Below are 26,513 nucleotides of genomic sequence, written 5' to 3' on the forward strand. Positions count from 1 at the left end.
ACAAAGTCATTGAGTCATTGAGTACCAGTGAATTTCTTGCTCAAAAAATGTATTTAATAGATGATTAATAAATTACCAAAACTGTTGCACATTCATTTTTTGTCAGTCAACTTATCAATTAATCAACTAATCATTTCAGCTTTAAAACACTGCTTACTTTCTGGGTGCAGAGGGGGTCAACAAGGGGCCCAATAACCAGTTTTTGCCCCTAGAACCCCGCGACAGTTAATCCAGCCATGGCTTTACTGCCTAGTCCTCGACCGATGTTCCGTTTTGACATTTTTTTTTTTTCTGCAGAATATTAACTTAAAAACGAAATTCTCTATGTCTTTTTCAGCCCTGAAGAATGTTCGCAGTTATTCCTCAGGGTTCATAGCCTACCCACAGAGAGGGCCGTCTGTCTTTGGCCTGAGAGACCAAAACATTTAGATAAGAATTTGTATCAACTCTGATCACCAATGTTCATTTATGGAAGTTTTACTGTAAATTTAATTCTGAAACTACAATTTCCAGCCCCAGAGAAAACTACGCTCTTTGGGAGCGGCAACACGCTCGATGCCCACTGACCAGATGAGACTAACTGCGGCAGCTGTTCTGCAGTTGCGCACTTTAACTTGCTGCTGCTGCTTTCAAGTGCTCTCGTAAACAGTTCGGACGAAATGTCTCATGCGTAAAACACAAAATAATGTACCTGCAGCTTGTTGCCGGACCAAAAACATAATGTACAGTGACTACTACAGACACATGTATGTCTTTATTTTCCCACCATAAATACTTAAACCAGTATGAACCTCACAGTATCTGAACCATGAACTTGGGAGGAGACCATAAAGGCAGCGCGTCATCCCCCCCACGTGAGCTCGCAGCATCACCATCGTTTGTTAACGGCAATGTGAGTTAACGGGAAAGTTCACTCTGTGAGTTCAGCCGTGTGTCGAGACGGGGATAGTTTTACCGGGCGTGTGTTTTCCAGACGTTCAGAGGCGATGCCAGCCTGTGGTGGAGCTGTGCCATAAAGCAGAAGGTAAGACACGAAGGTGCACAGGAACAAAGTATGTATATAAAGTAGGCGGAAGTAAATTGGTGTTTGGGGAGGCTGCTAAGTGACACATCTGTGCTTTTGATTGATAAAATTCTGATATGAAATGTATACATGACCCCCACTCGCATAGAAATAGAGTCACATTTGGTCAGGACCCTCCAGTTGAAAAGATTGTCACAGTGAGTCTTGCATAGGAGGAAAGTTCCAGGTATAATTCAGCAAAGAAATGTGTGTGTGGTAAGAACTCATGAGGTCAAGAAAACAAGTGACCAAAATAGAAAATAAGTGTGATAAAGGAAAGTCTCATCTTTTAGTATAAACCTATTTATTCTGCTACAGTTGGCTGAGATATGGTTTATATACTATATATTTTCAATTGATAAAAATGTCTCATATGAATCACGTTTGGTTGATGCTTGAAAAACACAGGTGAAGCTGCACCACACCTGTAATTTAACAACACTCTGCTTGGTTTGTTTGTCTGACAGCATCGTTTTCTGCCACTTTCTTCTGATTGAATGTAGAAATTACCACTTTTAAGTTAAAGAGAGCGTACTGCTGTGTGTTCCTGATGGTCCCATTGATTCTATTCTGAAAGATCATTTTTTTTACTTCACAGCTGACATTTTAACTCACATAAAAGTATCATCCATTTAGCAAATTGGCAACATCACATACAGTATCCCCCACCTGCCCATCTCTTGTGTCTGTGACAGTGCCGGCAGCTGTGTGAAGAGTTGATGATGTGTGAGACGGGAGGTGCTGACTGCAGATACACCCCCAGTGCCAGTCCGTTATATTTAATTATGTACATCATATCGTTTGTATCAATTTTCACTTAAACATCCCAAAAAGCACTATGCTCACTTTTTTTTTTTTTTTTAACTCATGCATGTCTTTTTTTCTTTATGACACACAATGATGAAAAATAGACTGTATTTACTATATTTGAAAAAATTAGGCAAACTCAATAGACTGTGGATGTTTAAACAAATTAAATGTATTTTTTATACTCATGCAAAATGTAGTTTATTAGTAGGTTATATGTAGATTTGCACATAGAACCGAAATTGTTAGTGGAATGATTGATTAGTTTCGCACTTAATCTGCAACTATTCTGATAAATAATTTGTTTCTAGTCACTTTTCCAGCAAAAATGACAAATATTTGCTGATACCAGCTTCTTTAATGAGAATGTTTTGTCTTTTATGGTTTTAGACTGTTGACATTGTTGAATATGTGTCTTGAAGCTTTTGGAAATTGTGATGTGAATTTTTCACTTTTTTTTTTGTCATTTTATAGGAGGAAAAACAATGAATGAATTCAGAACATAATCAGCCCTATTTATAAGTTGTTTGCAGTGTACAGTTTGTGTCTTTGGTGTTGTCTTTAGTATGTGTTGTTCATAAGCTGAATCCAAGTGGTCCACCACCAACATTCACTGACACTTACCCTGAAACGCAACCTCCTCCCCACGTATGTGACGGCACAAGTAAACCAATGCTGCCGTATTGTCTGCAGGCACCGATGTGCTCGCCAACTGCAGGTGCCACCGGACAAAGGGCCATACTACACCTCACGTTTCTCTCACATTTCCCTTACAATCAATCAGTAAAACTGTACAGTCGATCAGACTCCCCCCTTGAAACCTTTTCATCCTCTTGATTTAGGGAAGTCAGCAGCTACGGATGGGCCCCCTTTACCCTGGGTGAATTAGATTACTGTACCTCTTTTTGTTACTGACGTGTAATGCTACTATAATGTACTCATGAAGGCCAAAATCCCGTCCCACATACCGGAGGATCAGAGTCAGATGTAGTTCCGTGTGTCACAGCTGTCAGTCACAGTGTTGTTTAATTTCTTTCACTCATTATATCTTTAGCAGTGCACATGCTGCAATGGATAGTATTTACCAGTCTCTGTGAATCTTTGTGTGTGTGTGTGTGTGTGTGTGTGTGTGTATGTTGGAGAGGAGAGTCAGTGCCTGTGGGGGTCTGTTTTGTTTTCATTGACTCTCTGTTCTATTGTGTGTTCAGGCCTGCTGGCTGCCTCTGCACATTTTGTTAACATTTTGTTAGTCTGAACTAGACTGTTGCTCTGAATTCAAGCGGTCATGGCAAAGACTAAAACGCACCGCTGTTCGTCTGCATCTGAGGTGTTACAAAATGTTTGAAGTGGAAATATTGCTTAGTGGTTTGTTGACTTTTCCTTATTCTTTAGGTTGCCTCACCATGTGATTTACCTCAGTTCATGAACATTATATGCAGTATGTTAACTTTGACTGGGTAATGAGTAGAGGTGTATCCTTAATGTGTCACATCGGAAAAAAAACCTCAGTCTCAAAGATTAGAGATTAGGGGTTAAGTAGTGACAATCTGGCTGTCGTGTTGTTGCTCTAAAGTGCAAGTAGTGTTTGTGCATATGATCAGTGTTGGACAGTGAGTACTTATACTCAAGTACTGAGGTTAAGTACAATTTTCAGGTACTTGTATGAGTATAGCATTTTCCCCTATGTTATTGTTCTCACATGGTTTCTGCTTTCTGTTATAATTATTCAGTATTTCACAGATAAAATCAAAGACTAGAAAAAAGTCAAAAAAAAAAATGTGTGCAGCAAAACCTATTTCCTGCCCCATTAATCATGTCACATCCCTCCAGATTTATCCTCTGACCCTTTGGAGAGGCCTGACCCCCTGGTAGGGAACTAAACTAACTAACTGTATATAAAATATAAAATGTTGTATTGCTTCATTTGAAAAGACTGATATTAAGAGACTGTGCTCTGGAAAATTGAACATAATGGAAACAACTTAACTGGATAACTCTTATACAAAGCCTGATTTGCTGTGGGTAAAACTCTTCAAAATGTCGTATTAAAACCGACATTAATCACCTATCAACACTTCTGGTTTACATGCACATAAAAAAAGTCATTTTAAAACAGTTTTACAATTTAAATAAGTGACAGATACTCCTATTTAATTCATCAAATCAGCAATATTCAATAGAATAAAAATCAAATCAATAGAGTTTTAGAACCAAAATTTTAGTTGAAGACTTTGGGAGATCGGGTTGTTTTTCCCTGGAGACAGAGTAGAGCTGCTGTTGATCTAAATCAGTCATTTTCATTGTAAGATCTGACCACATGCAGCCCTGTGGATTCACTTCACTTCACATGTGTTATCATATATACACCCGTTAACCTGTAGTTAAGACTATAGCTCCACATTGAGCAGCTACAACAGAAAAATGCTGCTGAAGCACTGATGCATCAATATTAACAGTATAATGTCATATAATTAATATATCAGTCACAGGGGACATTTTGCTTCTGCTTTGATACTTTACGTACATTTTGATAATACTTTTACTTCACTAGGATTTTGAATGCCGCATGTGTTGGTATATTCTGTCTGCTATTGATGTTTCTGACAGTATCTTGAATATTGCATAACAGGTGTCCCTGTCTGGGTTCATTCTGAAGTTGAGAATGCTGTTCCTTCTAAGGTGACAGGGCAGTCAGTGGCTGAGCAGGGTATCTCAGGTAATGGAAACCTCAGGAGCTGCTGTCTGCTGGCTGTCAGTCGTACGTCTGACGCCCCCCTTTCTGTCCACTTCACCTCCGGGCCCCATGCAGCCTCTCTCCGTCCACCTGCCCCCTCCTTTACAGTGAACCTACCTGAGGCCCACATGCAGAAATCTTAGGAAAAGGGAGTGTGTAATGTTTTTAGCAGAGGCAGGATGAGTCGAGGGGGAGAAACGAGAGACGAGAACGGCTTAGAGACGTCAGATGGATTGTTTCCCCTCAGTCAAACTGAAGATGCTGAACTTCCTAATCACCCTCGAGATCTCATAGGGCTCTGAAATGTCACAGGATCTAATTCATGCTTAACCTGAATTTACCCTTGGATGTGTGGAGTAGAGTTGGGTGACATGACAACATGTGCGAAAATGTTAGACCCTAAGAGTAAAGTGAGGATGTTTTGAAAAATAATGCGACTCTGATGCTTTATCTGTGGGCGGATCAGACGCCTCCCTGATGGTCCTGATGATGGATAAGAATCTAAACATCTCAAGTGTCTAAAACATTTGCACAGTACTGTATGAATTCTCCATGAATTTGTCACCTGTTAGAGATCTGCAGATCATTCTTTCAATTAATTGTTTGTTCTAATCTGAACAGAAGCAGCACATCCTGCCCTTTGAGAAGCTGGATCCTGAGAATGTCACGATTTTTTTTGAAAAATGGAAAAAAAATATATCTTTCTGTCAGTTTGCCAATTAATCAACTAATAATTTCAGCTGTAATGAAGACACTGGCCTGTTTAGCTTCATTTGAGTTTATTTGCACATAAGTTAAAATAGTACACAGGAAAAAAAAAAAGATTTTGCCTTTTGGAGAGTGTACTAAGTTCTGTAACTAGAAGACACGGTATTCCATAAATAGAAATTTTATTTCCAAAATAAAAGTCACTAAGAAATTCTTATAGGATCATTTTACTAAGAGAAGCAGAAAATTCTGCTCACTGTCAATCACTTTTATTCATTTTATTCATCAGGTAAAATCCTGTGCAAAAACCTTGTATAGCGATTGTTACCTGCTAAGATCTTTCTTGTAGACATTGAAAATTCACCATTAGACATAAACGGGTCAGAGAAATGGAGCTGAACTGTGTTCACTGAAAGTAGATCACCTGAGGGTGTAATCTAAATTTAAGTGCATTCTCACATCCGGTCCTGTACCCAGTGACTAACGTGACTACACTTGTGTGTGAGAAATGTGTTAAAATTGTTTAAACATTCACAGAGACTGTGGTCTGGAAAATTTTATGTAATGGAAACAACTTGACTGGATAACTCTTTAACAAAGCCTGGTTTGCTTTGCATATGCTCTGTCTTTAGGACCTCTGTTTGTGAAACTCCTCAAAATGCTGTATTAAGACTGATATTAATCACCTACTTCTGGTTTACACACACATACAAAAAGTCATTTTAAATGTTTCTTAAATCTTTTGACACCACAAAGAAATTATACAAAGTAAAGAAGTGACTGATATTCCTATTTAATTCAACATATTAGCAATATTATGGAAAAAGTGGAGTGGGTTGTTTTTCCCTGGAGACGGATTAGACCTTTTTGTTGATCTAAATTTTTATTGTAAAATTGACACTCAAGCTCTGACCAAATGCATCCCTGTGGATTCACTCAACTTCACATCTGTCACCATATATGACTGAGGTACTGTTAGTTATGGTGAGGTAATGTGAGCACAATCCAGCTTGAAGTAGAAAAAAGTGAGAAAAATATTGAATGTAAATAAAGCCATGTTGAAATCCTCTTCTAGATACCTTTGATACACATTTGTGGTTTGGCCCAGTCTGTCTGTCTGTCTGTCTGTCTGTCTGTGTGGCCTGGTGGATTATCTTACACTGATTCATCTGGTTCATTAACAGGCCCATAGCAGCAAGCCAAAGCCCTGTGTTACTTATTAAAAGGATGGATCCCTTTCCTTTCTTTGCTCTAACTGCAAACAGAGAGACTGTCTAACAGGGAGACCGTCTAACCGCCTTGATTTGCGTGTAACTTGAACGGATGTTATTGTGCTGTAATGGATGTGTTTTATAGTGGACTGCTCTAATCCACGGCTGAATCGTCTGCAGGGACGATGGTTTGGAGGTGCAATCCACAACACCTCCAAGGGTAAACAAGTCTCTTGGATTATTTCCCTTTGTACCTACGCGGAAGTCTTTTATTCTAAACATCCAAACGCTTCCAAAACATCCAACATCCAATCCTTAGCCATCCAACAACATTGAACAACGACGGCCAACAGAGATAAATAGGCAAATATAAAGGCACCAGCCACAAACCCCAAACTTCATCAACAGAAAATCCAAGGAGAAGCTGCCTGCTGTTTGACTGACTCTAGCAGCTGTGGTGAGAAACCACCACTCATCAAACCAGTGCTGATGAGCAGCTAGTCCCAGTATCTTTACTTTATTACTGTATTCAGTCAGCAAGACTCAGGTGGAGGACACCTGAGCCAAATCCTGAATGATTATCAAACTTTTTTGATTATACATCCAGTAATGTCAAAGAAAATACAGCATATAGATACATAAAATAATAAAGGCAACAATTTTCTGCTTTAAAACATGTTTTTCTACTCTTCTTTTTTTAACAGTACTCTGTCCTAGAGGCATATGCAGTTCATTTTAAAGCACAGCGCTACATACCTGAATGTCCATAAGTGAGTGAGTGATAGAGTTACACCATCGGTCGGCTGAATGTTGGACTTTTCCCGTCGGCAATTGCCTTTTCTAAATGATTTGGTTTGAACATTTTCTGTTACTTTGAGACGTTTACAGTTTTTTTCTCATATACAGTAGCTACTAACTACACCTGCCTTCTGATCATACTTATAAACTAACTGGCCGAGCTGTCTCAGGTTGCCTACAAAGTCAGTTTTGCTGTCGAACTGATCAGAGGTGTTGGCTCTGGTGATTGCTGTCTTCGAGCATCGTAGCATCGGAAGATAATTCACTTCAACCTTACACCTTGATTCTTTACATTGGGACTCGTTCTCTTTGATAACATCTTGTGGTAGCAGCCAGCAGAGAGAAAAGGCTGTGAATGGCAGTGGAGTCGCTCGCGTATAAATTTTTTGTTTGTAGAGAGCTGCAGTAATGTTACACTGATGAGTGTGACCCTCTGCTCTTGGGATTTTAGCGTAGGGCGTCACTGGTGACTGAGCCTTCAACATGAAGTTCAAACACAGGTTTTAATTGGCTGGCTGTGAAACTGATACATGGTATGTTATTGGTTTACCTGTGCATACAGCTTACATCCTGGAAAGGCAATCTTTGTCAATCTGCATACAGGTTAATGTTCAAACAGCGTGGTCAATGCATTCCTTATGGTGATGGACTGGTGATTGAGGATGTGTGTGTGAGTGTGTGTGTGTTTGTGTCAGGTCCTTGAATGCACCGTGAAACTGAAACAAATTCATTAACTAACTTTCTGATTTCTGAAATCCAATGGGTGAAATCAGAAGATGACTGAGCTGCAGGTTACACTGGTTTGGTAGGTGATGATTTGTAGGTCAAGCTTAAACAAGACTACATTTATTTCCTGTTCTTGATGCTTGAATTAGTCATCTCTGTCTTGCTGTCACACCCCAGTGCTCTGCATGTCAAAAGGAAGCAGCCCTCATGAGACAGTACCCCACCATTAGGGTACAACCAGGAAATATTAAACTGTTACAGGTGCTAACTCCCTTTTTTAGTGGCACTCCTATCAGTGTAAGATAACCCCAGGCAATCACTTATCTGTGGTGCTGACTGATAGTGGCCGTGTCAGAGGCAGTAAGGGGAGATGAGCTGTCACCCAGCTCGCTGTTCATGTGGGAGAAGTGGACACAGACCTGTCAACGCTTCATGACCCCTTCCCCCAGGCACAAGAAAGGCTTGGAAGAAGTGTGAGGTTTTTTTTTTGTTTTTTTTTCTTGCGTTTATGTTTACTCCCCTCAGCTTTTACATTAACATGTACTATATGTTTTTTTTTTTTTAAAAGCATTTTCCTCCTTTCGTTGTAACAGTTTAATCTTAATGTACCCAGTGAACATCACTCCTGGATTACAATCAGAAAGACTTGACTTGAATCAGTGTCACTGCAGAGGAAAAGCTCGGAGCTGTTCAGGTGAGGGTTGGGAGTGGCAGGAGTCTTCCAATTTACCGCCCTATTTACTCAATCTCTCAACTGGAAAGACTGAGAAGTACTCCCTTTATGTCTGCTTGATAAATCTACCGCGCTGTTCATCTGAATTATGTTTACAGAGCTCCTTGTAGGTGACATGAAAGGAAAAGATCCTGCTATATTTAGGTGAATGCATTGATCAATAATGCATCCTGCTCTTCCAGCTTCTTGATTAGCTAGCCCTCATACACTGTACTGCCTGTCTTGCCACTGCTGCATTCTACAAACAAATCTGCATTTAGATCTTAAACATGTCAAACAAGAAGACTTAAGAATCCAGACTACAATATAATACAGGACATTAGGAAAGTCTGTCTCCAGGTAGTAAAAATATGGAATCATTCAGGCACTTGGTTAATACTATTCCTGTTTGTTTGGGTGGTTGTGTTGTGAGTGTTTGAATCTCTATTTATTGCATATGACAGACTTCATGTCGGCTGCAATGGTAGAAACAAGGCTGGTGCGCTCATTACAGCCCAGCAGTTTAAATGAGACCTCATATAAGATGTACTATCACTATTATGACTCCCTGACTCTGTTCTGTGCACTATTGTTTTACAAATATGAACATTGAGAAAGTTATTTTTGGCGAGCCGACCCCCCATCAGCTACCACTGGTGTAAGGTGGCCCTCAGTTTGAGGTCGTGGTAACCATAGCAGGCCTTGGAAAGTGAAATGTGATGCGGCGGGCCCTCTGGGCTGTGTTTCTGAATCACAACTCCATAATGAGCTGGCAGAGCTCAAGCTGCATCAAAGATGCAGCACCCAAGTATCTGTTTCAGCTCACAGTGTACAATAGTGCAGTGTCACCTGCGCAGGTGGAGTGGAGGCGGCGGGCCCAGGAGGAGTCTGCTGTACTCACATCCATACATGCTCAGAGACGTGAACACTGTAAACATACGACTGTGCTTTGACATTATTACACTCTCCTTTAATCCAAAACTCACAAATGCTCAAAAAATGATTCCTGTTGTTCAATGATGTTCATATCAACTCATGCTGCTTAGTATTTCAGGTTAGTAATTCAGAATTTTCTCAATCAAAATACTGTAGCACATAAAATGATCTCAGAAAATGTTATTGTTGGTGCGGAGCAATGTCTGTGAGCTGTGTCTTTGAAATCAGTAGAATGTGAGGCAACATCAGGACCCAGTGATTAGTTATAAGAACTATAATGGTCAATAAATAAATTACATTAGCACACACAAGGTTTCTCATGCAGTTTACCACAATGGGGGTCAAAGAGGAGAGATTAAGGCCTAAGGGGTAATGATTGGGATAATAAACAAAGCAGGTAATTAATTATAATCATTGTTACAGATTTCTTCGTGCATTACAATATTTCCTAAATTGATTTCTCTCGTTATATCTTCAGCTATCATGTAACATTAGCTACCCTCATCCGCCCCAAAGCGAACTGATTCACAACTGACTTTACTCTTTTCATGGTGTTCCAGACGTTTTGCCTAAAATTTGCTTTCAAAAAGTTTTCACAGGGACTGACATAGCACTTCAGGTGAAAAAAAAAACTGTCTGAGCTGTAAATTAGCGCTTAGTCATTCTTGCCACCAGGGTACAGTGATTAGTGCCAGATAATGTTAACCACAGGAGCTGCGTGACTTAACAACTTGGCTTTAGTTTCTCAGAGGTCATTTTGATATGCTGTTAAGATGACTCAGTCGGGTCAGTTTACTTTTAACTTCCAAAAACAAGACTTTGTGCTGGTGGCAATGATAAAAACAAAACAACCTGCACCCTGACTGAGTGTGCGTGACAGAGACATCCCTGAAACAGAATGGATATGTGCATTACTCACCTGCTGGGTGTTATATAGGATTACCATGTGTGAAGAGAAAGAGGGTTTTGAGGTGATAGCAATGCAGATTTAATATTCAAATAAATCACAAAACAGGGAAACTATGCAGCAGTTCTATGTTTTCGTTTTACAGGATGAAGAGATTATTTTCTTTGGTGGAATTCTTTTTTCGCTGTATCACTTCTGTGTGACAGAGATAGTATATGTTATTGACAGTGTCCTAATGTTTTTGTTTTATTTTTTCACAAAAAGCTGAGGTTGTGTAAATTTTAAAATAGGTCCCTTTTAGGACAGTGTTAGATCTCACATTGATTATTGGAAAAGCTGCCTCGAAATAGATCCTGTAGGTAAATGGCTCTTGTACAGCAGCTTTTGTTTGCCTTTTTCCATGTATTTCATGTTAATGCTGTTTTCATATTTGACATCATGGGGCTGTTTTGAAACCATAATTAACCATAATTTTCAATGAGAAAATGTAATGTAACAACATGCTAGTGGCTCTGCCAGACTGTACTCGGCTGGACGATGACATCAGCAGGCTTACATCTTTGACATTGTTAACATGCTGATGTGCATAGTGTTTACCATGCTCACCATCTTAGTTTAGCATGTTAGCATGCCAACATCATACAACTGAGACTGATGAGGATGTCAATAGTTTTGCAGGTGCTTGGTCACTGTATTGGACACGTTGAACTATTAACCTAATTATGGTGTTAAATGAAAGGTCAAAGGTCAGTTAATCCTGAGCAGAACATAACGTGTGTACCGAATTTCATTTCACTCAAAACCACAAATGTCAACCAGGGGACCATCATCGTCATTAGGATTCATCCTCAGGGAACCATGAATGCCTAAAAAATGATTAGAAAATATCATGGCAATCCATCCAGTAGTTACTGAGACATTTCAGACTGGACTGAAGTGGTCAACCAGCCGACAGACAGAAAAAGAAATTGAAATTTTAAAGGTCCCATTTAGTATAAAGTGAGATTTCCATGTCTTCTTTGATTATAAAACAGGTCTAGGTTCTGTATTATACTGTGATAGTATCAAAGCGCCAATCATCCAATCAGAGGAGAGGCTCAGAGCCTCTCTTCTGATTGGCCCACTGACCTGTCGTTACTAGAGCTCCAGAGAGAATCTTGAGAGAGCAGGTGTAAAACTATCAACATTTCAAATAAAAATATGGGACCTTTAAAGATTCTGTAGACATAATTGTATCTCTTTATTTATAATAATGTGCCTGTGTACTGCATATATACTGTATAACGTGTACCTCTGTGTTTCCAGGAGAGTCTTTTGACCCAGCTGCTCGTCCAGTGACCAAGGTGCTCCTCCTGTCTTAGGGATATTATGGGACCCCTCCCCTTTCACCTCTCCCCACTCCTCCTGCTCCTTCTCTCCTTGGTCCTCCTGGCCTACCCCTGCACTTCCTTCAGGCCACAGGTCGTAGAGCGAGCGTCTGGCCCCGAGCAGCCTCAACCCGCGGGCAACTCTACAGGGTCTGGAAAGCGGGCGTGTGCAGGCACTGTGGTTTGTAGACCTGGTATCCTGCTGCCAGTGTGGCTACCGCTCAACCCTCCACTGGGGGAGCAGGCGGGTAGGGCCATCATCTACTTCCTGGGTCTCATGTACATGTTTCTGGGTGTGTCCATCATCGCAGACCGCTTCATGGCATCAATAGAAGTCATCACCTCTCAGGTATTATTGAACTTAACACTTTGGTCTGATTCTACTCTCTCAGATCGATTGGCTCAAGAATCTCTGGAAATTCAATGTGCTATTATCCCACATTGGTCACTGACCAAAAAAAGTTACATATAGCTACTTAAAGACTAACATTTTAAAAAGAAAAATCCATGTAAACTACATCATCTATATCCAGTCTTATTGGATTAAAGTCATAATTAAGTATTGACGTGAAAAATATATAAGGATTTTTGAATTTTATCATAAGGCTTTGGCATTTGGTAATATCAAATATTGTGATATTTTCTGCCATATTCAATATTTTTTTGTAATATTTCATTTCATGATTTTTTTACTTTTATTTTTTGCAGTTTTGCAGTCTGTCCTGCTGATTCTCATTTCATTGCTTTGCTTACTGTACATTGTACCTTGACATGTAACAAATAAAAGTGGTCAAACTGTTTAGTGGCATCACCTATACCTGAAGTCTAAAATACAATAATATAATTACAAGATAAATATAATATTGTATATTGTGATATTTTGGCTGGGCTGTATCAAGATGTTAAATTTTGGATATCACCCAAACCTACGTATCATACTGTGACATTAACACTTATTACTGTAATGGAAACATATGTATGATGGTTAAGCATCGCTAACATTTTCACAAATGTCTTGTAGGAGAAGGAAGTGACCATCACCAAACCTAATGGTGAAACTACAGTAACTACAGTGAGAATATGGAATGAGACGGTGTCCAACCTCACACTCATGGCTCTGGGCTCCTCTGCGCCTGAGATCCTGCTTTCTGTCATCGAGGTACACAAGATGCTTTTAACATAAACCATCACACAAGACATAGGCATCTTTCATCTTTGTGAATGTGGTATTCATACATCTCTCTCAAGTTTTGAATTCTTTAAACCTATAGGTATATATAGTTCTCAGAATGTAGTTGTGTGGATTAAATAACTAAATTCACTGGTAAAATAAATTAATAGAAAATTAAAATCACAATTTGCAGGTTTATTTCAACTCTATTCTCACTCAAATATATATTTTTATACTTTTCTCTGAGTTATTCAATTCCACTTAGCATTTAAAATGTCTTTAATTTGCTTGTGATGTTTGTCTTTTTTGTCCCACCCCTATGTTTGACTTTTACAGGTGTGTGGGCACAACTTTAATGCAGGGGAGCTCGGCCCGGGCACCATAGTGGGCAGCGCTGCCTTCAATATGTTTGTGATAGTTGGTCTGTGTGTGTGGGTGATTCCCGACGGAGAGTCTCGCAAGATCAAACACCTGCGTGTGTTTTTTATTACGGCTTTCTGGAGTATTTTTGCCTACATTTGGCTCTACCTCATACTGGCTGTCATCTCACCTGGGATTGTAGAGGTGTGTTTCTGATGACTGCATATTTTTGGCTGTATTTTCTAATAATTCACGTTTATAAAACATGTTATTTTCAAATTGCCTGTATTACCAGGTGTGGGAAGCTGTAGTGACGCTGCTGTACTTCCCTGTGTGTGTGATCTTGGCTTGGATCGCTGACCGTCGCCTACTCTTCTACAAATACATGCACAAGCGTTACCGTGCTGACAAGCGGCATGGCATTGTGGTGGAAATGGAAGGGGACCTTACGCCCAAAGGCATCGATGTGATCATGGATGGGAAGTTGTCGGATGGCAGTTCATGCCCTGGAAACTCCTCCAGTGTGACGGTCTCTGTGCAGACGGGCAATGAACTAGACCAGAACAAAGATGAGGTAAGACGTGGCTCAAGGAGAAATGCTGTTGGAGACACACATTGCACCTAAGATTGGATGGTGTGAAATCATAGCTTTTTTAAGGAGCTATTGGTAAGTTTTGCTATTGCTACATAGCCAGAGTTAGCATTAACATTTGTTTACTTATCAGTCTTGCCAGGAGCTTTAGCCATCGTTGTGTTTATGATATTAGAGGTTATAATACATCCTCTGAGCAGTGCTACTTCTTCAGCACGGTACAGTGACTCGATATCGGAAAGTGAAGAGACAATCTGACTAAACCAGGGCTAGCTGGTTAGCATGCTAACTTCAGTGGAAGAAAAGTGATGGACACAGAAGCAGAACAAGAGGGTTGCTTTCCACCTCTGGAGGCAGAGTAAAGGAGTTTGATGCTTAACTTGCAAAGTTTCTTTTAGACTGGTAAGTAAACAGCTGTTAATGCTAACATTGGCTATGTAGCAATAGCAACACTTACAAACAGCTCCTTTAACATTAGGTTTGTGTTAAGTAATTAGAATTAATTAATTATTGATGGGAACATATTTACCAGGACCACTGTCATGACCACTGCTGGTTCTAATGTTTTTATGACTTTGAAGTTACTTAATGGGAATTTAAGGGGAATATCAGGTTTCCTGAGGCTAGCAGGATTCAATCCTAGTAGAAGTCTGAATAGCAGAAGTGCAGACAGCAGGAGTCTTAACAGCAGGAGGCTGAGCAGTAGGGGATCTCAAAGTATTTCTTGATAAACATCCTTACATTAGTCTGCAGAGTTTTGTCCCAAGAAACACCAATACTTTTGTCATTATAAACTAAGCTATTTGTTCTCATTCTGCTGTGAATTGAAACCCCCTATCGGACCCAACTGCACACACAGCATGTGTAGTCACACCTTAAAACAGGGTCTGGAGCAATTTGTGTTTTAAAGAGCACTTTTTACAGAACATTAGACAAAGTTATTTTACATCCGGTTTCTTCTCCTGCATAGGTGGTCCGCATCCTTAAAGACCTGAAGGAGAAACATCCGGACAAAGACCTGGACCAGCTGATTGAGATGGCCAACTACTCTGCCCTGATTCACCAGAAGAAGAGCCGCGCCTTCTACCGTGTCCAGGCGACACGCATGTTGATCGGTGCCGGTAACATATTAAAGAGACATGCTGCTGAGCACACACGCCGCTCAGGACATGATGATGCTGACAAGGCCACATGTTCGCACATTTGTTTTGAAAGCGCCCAGTACCAGTGCACAGAGAACTGTGGATCTCTGAGCCTTGGCGTGATCCTTGATGGGGGCACAGGTCAGAACACTTTCTATGTGGACTACTGTACAGAAAATGGCTCTGCCAATGCTGGGGCAGACTATGAATTCACCGAGGGAACTCTGGTGTTTAAGCCAGGGGAGACCCGCAAAGAGATCAAGGTGAGCAACTAACATTTACATGATTTTAAATACAGTGAAATATTTCAGGGTTTGGTATCAGTGGAACCCCGGAATCAGACATTTTGAAAGTTGTGTTGTAGTGAGTTTCGAGAATCTGAATTAAAATTTTTATCACCTTCTGTGTTTATGAGGAGATACTTTGCACTCTCTCCAGGTTGGTATCTTGGATGACGACATCTTTGAGGAGGATGAGCATTTCTTTGTGCGTCTTCAGAAACTGAGGGTAGAAGAAGGTGGAAATGAAGGCACAGGAACTCCGCCCAGGGGTAGACTAGTGGAGCCACTGGTTGCCACCATCACTATCTTGGACGACGACCACGCTGGCATCTTCACCTTCGGTCAGCGGGTGCTGCGGGTGAGCGAGAGCACAGGCATATTGACAGTGACAGTGGTGAGGAACTCAGGATCCAGGGGCACTGTTGCTGTGCCATACCATACAGAGGATGGCAGTGCCAAGTCTGGGGTGGACTACGAGGAGAGCAGAGGGGAGCTGGAATTCACCAATGAACAGACCAGGTGAGGCAATGACTGGCAAATACACTAAGAGTGGAGGAGCCACAGAGTCTGACGGATGTGTTTCCTTAGAAACAATCTCAATCTCTTCTCTTCCAGGAAGGAGACACTGTGTCTTTTAATGTTGCAATTTCCTGCTCTTTAACCTACAATACATTAAAACAAGGTTTCTTCATTATCAAGAAGCCTCAAGCAAATGTTTTTTCACAAGGGCTATTTGTAAGTTTTGTGTAGTGTGAACACCACAGATTTCCTCTTGTTGGAAGGGGGCACCAGTCCTCAGGGAGGACAACAATGAATTACAATGGATTCTCCTGGAGGCCATGTCCCGTTATCACGGTGACGAATTCTGCCGGCGTCTCAGCGGTTCAGCTCTGGTGGAGTTTGCCAGGAGACTTTCTGTCCCGGGCTTCTCTGCAGGCGGTCGTGGTCAGATGTGTTATCTGCTGGCGTCTCTTGTGGGTTGATGCAAAATAAACTCTAATGCTCTTCACTTTGGCTGGATAACTTTAGAGGAGACTGGTGTTGACCAGATGACTCTAAACTGTCAAAAATCTTCAAAAATGAAACGTCATAATAATTAAGAGTTATATAAAATTACTCTGAGGTTCTTCTGCTGTTTTGGTTCAGTTGCTCTTGACTTGGCTTATAAAATAAAAGATTGCGCTAGAAAAAGAAAAAGTTACTTGGAGCACGTCGCAAAGAGACAAAGAACACAGACAAAGGATAAAGGAGAAAGTGCAAATAAGCTCAAAGCTGAGAGCTAAAAGCAATATGCACATTGATCACAACTGTTTTATCCCCTGGGCGCTGGCGCACATTTCAGGGGCGTCACCCGTCTTCTCTTTTGTTTCAACTTGGAGAAGAGAGTATTTTTCCACACAACTTTTGAATCATTTAATTCTAGAGTTTACCTATAAACTTGCACATCCGTCCTCCATCGTGACCATAAAACTTTATGTTAATGAAATAACATATAAACCTTATGGCACTAATAATGATAGACAGGAATAATACAAATGAGGATTTCAAATTACAGCCTTCAAAACCTGAGATCAATCATGCAAGTGGTTAACTGATCAAAAAACATAATAAACACTTCCTAAAGCTAATCATCTATAAATGTGAATTACACAGCAGTTCTTTGACTATAATAGTAATAATAAAGACATTCTGGATGTCATGTAATGTGTGTTGCCTTGTGAGAAGGATGCTGACAGTATGGTCAAATGAAAAAAACTTCATTCTACCACAACCAAGAACTGTCTCCAGTTGTGGAAAGTAGCAACAATTTTAACTCTTGTCTCTAACACTTCTTCTTCTACTGAAGTTAGTATGCTAACCAGCTAGCCACGGCCCGTCTCGTCACTTTCTGATAGTGACTCACTGTAGCATCCAGTCTGACCTGAAGATGTAGCGCTGCTCAGAGGGTGTATTATAACCTCTGGTCTTGTAAAGACAATAATGACTTAAGCTCTTGTCAAGCGACAATCACTAACAACATTCGGTGTCAGAAAAACATGTATAAATAGCCCCTTTAAAGGTCAAGGTTTGGATTATTCAATATATTGTCATTTTATAATTAATCCCATGAAAAGACCAAAAACAACTGTGTGTTAGTCCGTCTTTCAATACGTTCTGATCCCTACCCTGTATCCCACAAGCCCATTGGTTCCTACCAAAACAAATGGGTCACAAATACATATTTCCGTTTTTAAAAAAAAAGGCTAAATAATAAAAGAGCTGGACGGTGAAGTTCGTAGTGGATGTTGATGTGGATGGTGAGTGAACTCAAAATAAACTATAGTGTATGTGTTCATGATAATCAAGAAACATGTCAAAGCAGTGTGGCTTATTTAGATAGATAGAATTTAGGCATCGAGTAGTTTATATAACACATATTTGTTTGTTTTTAATCATTTTTATTGTCCAAAAATGATTAAAAACACATAACATATAACATTATTTGTTTGTAGGATCAGTACGATGTTGGTTTTGGTCTTTTAATGATAACAAGATAACAAGAAAAATATAGAATATTGTGAGACTTAACACAGAGAAGGTAACTTTGATGTATGTAGGTCTTCAGAACCGGCAACTCTCTACATTTCCTCATTCAGCCAATTTAATAGGAGCTAAATAATTGACAAAACTTAAATATGCTATGATGTTCTCTAAATTCTCGGTATAAACACACAACCACATAAACAATGATCAAAAAGACAAATGTCCTCTTTTTCTAAACACGAGTTCAGAAACACAGCACCCTTCTGCTTTTATATTAATCTTACTGGCACGTTGGTGCTTCTAGGAAAAGGGCATCTGAACCTCGCTGAAAGATTACTATGGGTTATCAGTCACCCACTCCTGGTGGAGGAGGTCCTTTTAGAGAGAATTACCTGACGACTTGACACCCAAAGATAATCCCGTCCCTGCTCAGGTGTGGGAACCTCCAGTCACCCCATGTAAACTGACAGATCCTTTTCCCATTAAATTTTCAGGTTATATAAGCTGTGTTTGCACATGGACTAATTGTACACTTAGTGAAAGACTCTGTTATGTAACCTGGCCCATCAATAGACACTACACAGTCAAGAGTATAACAATGTGTAGATCATAGTTAATGACAAAGTGTGTGGGTGGTTAGCCCTTATTACTTAATTTCTTTTTTTTTTAGACTGCAACCGTTACATACACGTTTATCTGTATTCGCTGCTTCTCAGCAAGTCGTCAAAGTATTCAACAAATTAACTTTACACACTTTGATTAACCAGGGTATCAAGGCTGTGTTACAAGGTATTTAGTTTAGCGCTATTTCTTTGGCAAACAGAGGAGCAGGAGCACACTATGTTTAGGCCTGAATTATTTACAGGTCGATATTGATTAATTATTTAGGTCACTTCAATTTGCGATGTGATTTAGACGGTAGAGGAAATGTTTAAGACGTTGAGATCTTGTGTTTTTAGGCACCTTATCCTTCATCGAATTGAATAATACTTAATGTTGCTTTTGTTATAGAATTAAGAATATGTGTGTGCTTGTGTGTGTGTGTGTGTGTGTGTGTGTGTGTGTGTGTGTGTGTGTGTGCTTGCATATCTCCAGTCAGACCTTACAGGTGCGCATTATAAATGTGGAAGAATATGAGAAGCAGGAAAACTTCTTCATTGTGCTTGAGGACCCCAAATGGCTGAAGCGAGGACTCTCTGGTGAGTGTGTAAGCATTTTGTATTTTATCACTGACATCTTAATGACTTGCCACAATTAAGTGATGCAGTATGAGATGATGGTGAAAGAAACCCTAACGTTAAAAAAAAAAACACTCAGCAAGTAGATGGCAGCAATATCCAAGATCGAGTATCAAAACAATAACATCGGCGGCACAGACGGCTGAAGGCCGGGAACCTGCGTCAGAGCCAGTAACCGAAGATTACACGCTGCCATTCACTGCTGTCTCTGTTTCACTGTAGCGCAGGCGCTGCAGCCAATTATGAATTTAGTATCATTCAGTTGCCCGTTCCCTGTAACCTCAGCAGGATGTGTGCTTGTTATTAGAGGCCAAAAGAATCACTTACATCAGTTTGTAATGAACAGTAGTTTATTTCATTTAGGTAAAAGTGAAAATGAAACCCAACAGAGTGTGTTATTTTTTCCTGTTGCATCTTAGAATCTCTCAAGCCTCTCTAATTAGTTAGGCCCTGGAAATAGTGTTACTGTATGGTATTGAATCGTTGTCTGTCTTTTTTCCCAGCATTGCTGCTAAACCAAGGTACAGTTTGGCTGTTAAAGATGCAATGTGCAGCATTATTAGATATCCATGTATAATTGTGAAATTGCATGCTATCAGCAGTAAAGTTAGGGTGTCAGAACACCCATAAAAACCCCATTGCTTCCTTGAGATCAGTGGATCTTTTGCCCATTACTTCCTGGTGATAAAAGGGATTTTCTACTTTCCTTCTGTCCTTCCTGGCATTTGTTTTACTGAAGACCATAAACATGGTTTCAGGCTTAAATGACTTCCAATACTTGCCATTGTCAGAAAGTCTAAAATCTTCGTTTTTTATTGTTTTGTGCTGTAACATCCGTCAGCATATTATTACTTTTACTTTGTGGAAGATAGCAAATCTTTATTGGTTAATTGTGCTTGCTGAGGGCGGGGACTGTTACTGCATGGCCAGCTACTTGGAGAGGGGTCTGTCTGCAGACTGCAAGAGAAGAGTGTAACTCTAAGGGGGCGTAACTGTAAGTTGCCCAAATCAAACAGAACCACATGAGATGTTGGTCGGAGCCTCGGAGTGAGACGATCCGGTCAGTAAATGTGTGTTTTTATAGTTATTCAGCGGTCCTACAAAAGAAGCTAGCAGCTAGTTAGCATAGGTGCTGTGCTTAAACCCCTTTCACACTGGAGGTACAGCGGCATGATGTAATATGAAGGGGAAGTAACTTGAAGTGGCCATAGCTCTAGTAGGGCAAGTATTGCAGCCTGCACACAGATCCTTTTGACCACCTGCACTGAGGGGTTGAGCATGCCACCCCCAACCTGTTTCGACAGGAAGTACATGACGTTATGGATGCTGCACACAGCAAACGTTTATACTTTGAAAGTGTGTGCATGTGTGTGTTTTTTTTCATCTTTATACTTTAGGTTTGGGCCTGGACCCCTTGGCTAAGGTTTAGGATGTGTGTGTATTTTGTAAATGAGACAATAAATTACAGATATGATGATTAAATATCTGCTCTCTCCTGACAGGAAACCCAACCCCTGAGGAGGAAGAGGCCAGGAGGATCTCTGAGATGGGTAAACCCATTCTAGGAGAGCACAGCAGGCTTGAGGTCATCATAGAGGAGTCCTGTGAGTTTAAGGTGTGTGAGTGGCTGACAGAAGGCGTTAAACCAGCAGTAAAACAGACAGTCTGTGTACAAATAAATCAGTGAATACAAGGAACATCCAAGTACATTTTATTTCAAGTTGATAGAAAATATGAGATTTTTTTATTATCTTCAATGAGTGAACATATGCCCTCTCCCTGCCCTCTCACACATCAGACTCCCAATGGAGTACTAGACCAGGTACAGTTACTGCCTGCATGTTGTGTGTTGATGAGACTTTTCTCCTCTCATTTCCTCATTAAACTCTCGTCATACTCAAACACCACACATTTAATTCTACCTCTTGTCACTTCTCAACCTTTCTCATGTATCACATGCACTTTGATGCACGCTGTGTGAGCAACGTCTGGGTCCGTTTATTCTGGATTTAGTTCAAGTTCTGCAGCAGAACAGTGAAGCCAGTGGTTTTTGTGGGTGTACTATAAATATGTGCTCTGCATCAACTAGCCTATGTTAAAAAGTTTACAATAATCCATCTTAGAGTTTGAGGGTGAAGCGACATAAACATGGACCCATATGTTCTGTGTGCATTCATATGAGCTATGACTACCTCTGCTTACTTACTGACCTGTTTAATGTGTTGTAACAGAGCACTGTGGACAAACTCCTGAAGGACACAAATCTGGCTGTAGTGATTGGCACTCATTCGTGGAGAGAGCAGTTCATTGAAGCAGTCACCGTCAGTTCAGGTCAGTGGCTATTTTTTGTATATATATTTTTTTAACTGAGTAGCAGAATCTTTAGCTACATTAAAAGTATTAATTAGACACATAGTTTTAGCAGCAGTACTAAACTAGTATTTCTTTCTCATTATGATTTAATTAGTTTTACAGACTTGACCAGAACTTGAATCTGACCGCTACATTTTTCAATGTTTCAGATGGGTGTTTTTGCTCACTACATTAAACCTGATTATTAATCATGTTGATGATGTTTTACACTAACTCAAATTAAGACGTGAAATGAATTGGTCTCAAAATGGTTAATTAAACAATTATAATTTAATGTTACAACCTGGTTAAATAATCTAGTTTGTTTTGTTGCTTGCTGTTCATTCATGTCAGTTTTTTAATGTTAAACATCCAGACTCACAATATGGCTAATGTTACTAACAATGAATTGAGAGGAAAGTATTTCTCCCAAATTGCTGCTAGCTGTGTGTTAGCATGGCATTCACAAGAAATATGTGATTTGCCAATTTAAAGGAATAGGTCATAATTTTGGAAAATACACAACTTCCCATTATTTCCAGTGGCCTGTTGTCTTAGTTTAGCATAAAAAAAGAAGCCAGTGCCAAAAAGTAAATAAGTGTTTTTCTAAAAAAGAAAAAAAAACATTGAACTTTAATGCTGCCATAAGAAGCAGGAGCCATTTTGAAAATGGTTATCCACATTAGATTAACAGATGAACTGAAAAATTATCTGCATTCTTAAAATGGCACAAGCTTCACCATGATCTCCACATAGCCCCTTGACCTGTCAGTCATTTGCAAGGTAGCCTATGAGCACAAAGATCACCCACCACCTCAAATTATTATGACACTATAAGCTGAATTGCTGAAAATGTGATTTTATAATTTGTGGCTGATGACAGGACTTGTTGCTTGGTTTGATTTTCTTCTTCTTATAACAGGCGATGGAGATGAAGAGGGACAAGAGCAACGAATGCCGAACTGCTTCGACTATTTCATGCACATATTGTGCATTTTTTGGAAGATTTTGTTTGCTTGTGTCCCGCCCACTGAGTACTGGAATGGCTGGGCATGCTTCATCGTGTCAATCTCTGTCATTGGCTTCTTAACAGCCATTATTGGAGACCTAGCCTCCCATTTTGGCTGCACCGTAGGCCTGAGAGACGCTGTCACTGCAGTCGTCTTTGTAGCACTGGGGACTTCACTTCCTGGTGAGTGATTCTACCTGAGTTTTTAACTATTAAAACAAACACAATATTAGTTAATGTAACTTTTGGCCAGGTTAATAAGCACTTAAACTTCACTAACTTTACTTTTTTTTTACCCAGATACCTTCGCCAGTAAAGTGGCTGCCACTCAGGACCAGTATGCGGATGCATGTATAGGAAATGTGACAGGAAGCAATGCAGTTAATGTGTTTTTGGGTATTGGCGTGGCCTGGTCTGTGGCTGCTGTATATTGGGAAATCAAAGGTAAGGTCTTCCGTGTGGACCCTGGCTCGCTGGCCTTCTCCGTTACACTCTTCACCATTTTTGCCTTCTTCAGTATGGGAGTGTTGATGCTCCGCCGGAGGCCGTCCGTAGGCGGTGAACTGGGAGGCCCGCGGATCACCAAAGTCCTCACTTCACTGCTTTTCTTTGGACTCTGGTTTCTCTACATCCTCTTCGCCAGCTTGGAGGCCTATTGCCATATACAAGGCTTCTGAGAGAGCACAGTCACAAACACACACACGTCACCAGGACATTGACCTGGCTGGTACTGTTACAGTAACTACCACTGAAAAGACCTGTCACCACTTGACAACTGCTGCCATGGCGCGTAAAAAAAATGTACACACACAACAGACTTGTACGTGCAAATCTGTGCACCACATCCACTCCAGGACAGTTCCAGTCAGTAAAATTGATTGTGACAGAACTGATCATTTTCACTTCAGTGGACTAAATAACATGCAGTGACTGCTTTTGATAAAGAAGAGCAAACGGTCAGCATGTACGCTGTGAAGTCACTGGATTTTGCTTGATGCTGGCTGTGCCTCACGGTTCATAACCGTAATATCATGTTTGGTCTTGTGTCTCCTCAGGCTGTTAGAGTCTGGATCTATAGATTTGACTTTCTCCTAGTAATTACATAAGAAAAGCAATGACAGCTTCTTACAGATATGAGCAATGTTAAGTGATAATACATGACAAGCTGCTCTGATATATGAAAATCATATATGAACACCACTGTGCTTCGCATTACAGCTGTGGAGTCTGTAATTTCTGTGTGTCAGAAACCATCACGTTTAAACCATGGCCATGTGTCATGGGCAAAAAGAGGCTGTGTTCAAACTGTTATCCATTTCTTAAAGGTTCCACATTTTACACTTTTCCAGTGTTTTATTTAAAGTGTTGATCCATAAGAAGATATATTTGTGGTTTTAAGAACCAAAAACCAGCTCGATATAGTTTTATAGCTCCTCTCTCAGGCTTTTCTCTGGAGCTCTAGCAACAACAGGTCAGTGAGCCAATCAGAAGAGAGGCTCTGAGGCTCTCTTCCGATTAGCTGACTGTTTTCTGAGTGATTGAATAAAAAAAAAAAAGCAGATTTCAGATAAACACTCAAAGATACCAAGGCCCAATCCACCTATACCCCCCCCCAGAGTGTAACTCTGTTTGTGGAGGGTCTCTTCATGAAGGGCGAAGATATAAATACACCGGCAAGCTTTGGGGTGCCCTCACTTTACTCCGATGGAAACAGGAAATTCATTGTTAACAAAAATATTTCTGAAAGGATATTGTAATTAATCAATATTTATCTAAAAGATAATCTTATACACAGCATTGACAAAGATGTAGGTGTATGGACAATGACATAACACTAATTAAATTCATGGCATAGTGAGATTTTTTTGGCTGCATTTCTTTTTTGTTGAACATTTTTTCGTTTTTATTAATCAGATTAGATCCTTGTTTTTTCCATAGTTCTTGAAATGATCAAGTCAAATAAAAAAACACGTCCCATTTCCTCAGGTCCACAGCAACATGTTCAATCCAAAATACAATGCAACTTTTAATTTCGTTATGTGTGCATGAAAATAGTCTATCAAATGTCTGTTTGAAGTGAGGTAACTTATTACTTCTGTTTTTAGGTATTGTATTTGTAGGCATTTCATCCGTCACGGACTCAAAGTCATGCTGCACTTTTCTGGTAGTGTGGTTTGTGAGCCTGCATCGATGCAGTCTCGGTGTTGGAGGGCCACTCCCACCTAAGGGTCATTAGTTTGAAATGACACTTAATGTTGTGGACCCTTCACACGAACACGCAAACGGAGTGAGAGTGGGTGTGGGGAGGGTGTAGGGGCTGAGTTGGAACTGCACCCAAATCCTGCAAAGCTGGATGGTGCGTCCAGGTGGGCTGTGCTGTGGGCAGTGACTGTATAGTTGTGACATCACAAAGTTACAGAAGTCCTGACGGCTTGTTTTAAGGCTCAGTTTCTGAAAACAGGCTGTGTGTGTTTCTCTGTGGACTGAGCGCTTTGATACTTTCATACTATTAATATAGAACCTAGACCTGCTCTATACTCAAAAAAGACATGGACATCTACCTTTACACAATATGGGACCTTTAAAGTTTGTTTGTCGTCAGTGAACATGGACCTGAGCATGATTAACCCGTAATTAATTCTGTTTGAGCAGTTACAGTTAATTGGTAACTTAACTCAGTTTTTACACCCAGTTTTTGCGCACAGTTTTAAATATGAGATGAACGGTTAAGAGGAATTGTTTGAGTTGTGCTAGTGTACGATATTGACCCGGACAGCCAACCCCAAACAAATCTCTGCTGTGGCCATGGTATAAAAAACTGAGCACCAGTCTACAGTCTGGGAGATAAGATGTTGTGAAATATAATAAATATGTGACATGAGACACGTTTAGTGTAATGTACTGCACCTGCTGAAGCTGATCTCACCATGAATATGGATTATAGCAATGATCAGAAATGCACTATACAGACCCAATACTGAAATGTATAATTGACAAAGAATTACACACACGATGAATTTCTAATAAGCTGTGGAAAGATAAAAAAAAGTACCTAGTATCTGCCATTTAGTGTGACTGTTTGAAAGTGATGATTCATTCACCCCTAAAGTCTTATCTGTTTATTTATCAATGGTGTAATTTAATGTCTTTATAATTTAATGTATTTGAGCTGATATGAACACAAATATATTGTAATTTATTGTAAGTTGTCAATTACATTGAAATTTTATCTGAGTGTCTGCGGTGGATCCATCACCCATGCTGGTTGTTTAAGTACTGTTACTTCCTCATTAGTGCAGAGGGCAACATTTTTCTGATGGAATATGACATTTGGGGCACACTGACGTCACCACTTACAATATTATTCTGTGATCAGAAACACAAGATATATTTATGTCTGCAAATCTAAAAAGAACGTGTGACTTTGCGGCTGGGCTCATTGCCAATCTGCGTAGTAGATAGAATTGAGGAGCTGATTTACATTTCAAGGACGCTAAAGAAGAAAGTAGATATCTAACTTCTATTTGAGGAGAGTTTATGGAGACTTGTGAGCATTATTAGGGCTGCAATTAATTATTTCCATTATCAATTAATCTGCTGATCAATTAATTGGTTAATCGCCAATCAGAAAATAGCAAAGAATGCAGATTATAATTTCCCTCAGCCAAAGGTGATGTGTTCAAATTGCCTTGTTTCATTCAATCAGTGCTCTAAAACCCAAAGAACATCAGTTTACAATCACATACAACAAAGTATCAAATCCTCACATCTGAAAAGCTACAACCTGCAAAATGTAGTTGTTTATGCTTGAAAATTGATTTAAATAATCGATTATCAGAAAGTTGCAGATTTTTTTTTTAACTAAATGATTAATCA

The 26,513-nt window shown here is 39.9% G+C and overlaps 1 protein-coding gene across 2 annotated transcripts; it reads left to right on the forward strand.

Moving 5' to 3' along the window:
* Nucleotides 1–902: 902 nt before the first annotated feature.
* On the forward strand, nucleotides 903–25,866 carry slc8a2a (solute carrier family 8 member 2a). Of its 2 annotated transcripts, XM_056398025.1 has the most exons (13): nucleotides 903–1,024; nucleotides 11,908–12,318; nucleotides 12,991–13,128; nucleotides 13,477–13,704; nucleotides 13,796–14,074; nucleotides 15,063–15,497; nucleotides 15,673–16,034; nucleotides 19,134–19,237; nucleotides 19,780–19,797; nucleotides 20,779–20,891; nucleotides 21,508–21,607; nucleotides 22,551–22,820; nucleotides 22,938–25,866. In XM_056398025.1, the coding sequence occupies exons 2-13, from the start codon at nucleotides 11,971–11,973 to the stop codon at nucleotides 23,312–23,314; spliced, it is 2,772 nt and encodes a 923-aa protein (XP_056254000.1). In that variant the 5' UTR covers nucleotides 903–1,024; nucleotides 11,908–11,970; the 3' UTR covers nucleotides 23,315–25,866. The 2 variants fall into 2 exon arrangements, with proteins under 2 accessions (XP_056254000.1, XP_056254001.1); XM_056398026.1 differs by lacking the exon at nucleotides 19,780–19,797.
* The last annotated feature ends 647 nt before the right edge of the window (nucleotides 25,867–26,513 follow it).

Source organism: Seriola aureovittata, chromosome 15, assembly GCF_021018895.1.
Source record: "Seriola aureovittata isolate HTS-2021-v1 ecotype China chromosome 15, ASM2101889v1, whole genome shotgun sequence".
In the NCBI taxonomy this organism is placed as follows: domain Eukaryota; kingdom Metazoa; phylum Chordata; class Actinopteri; order Carangiformes; family Carangidae; genus Seriola; species Seriola aureovittata.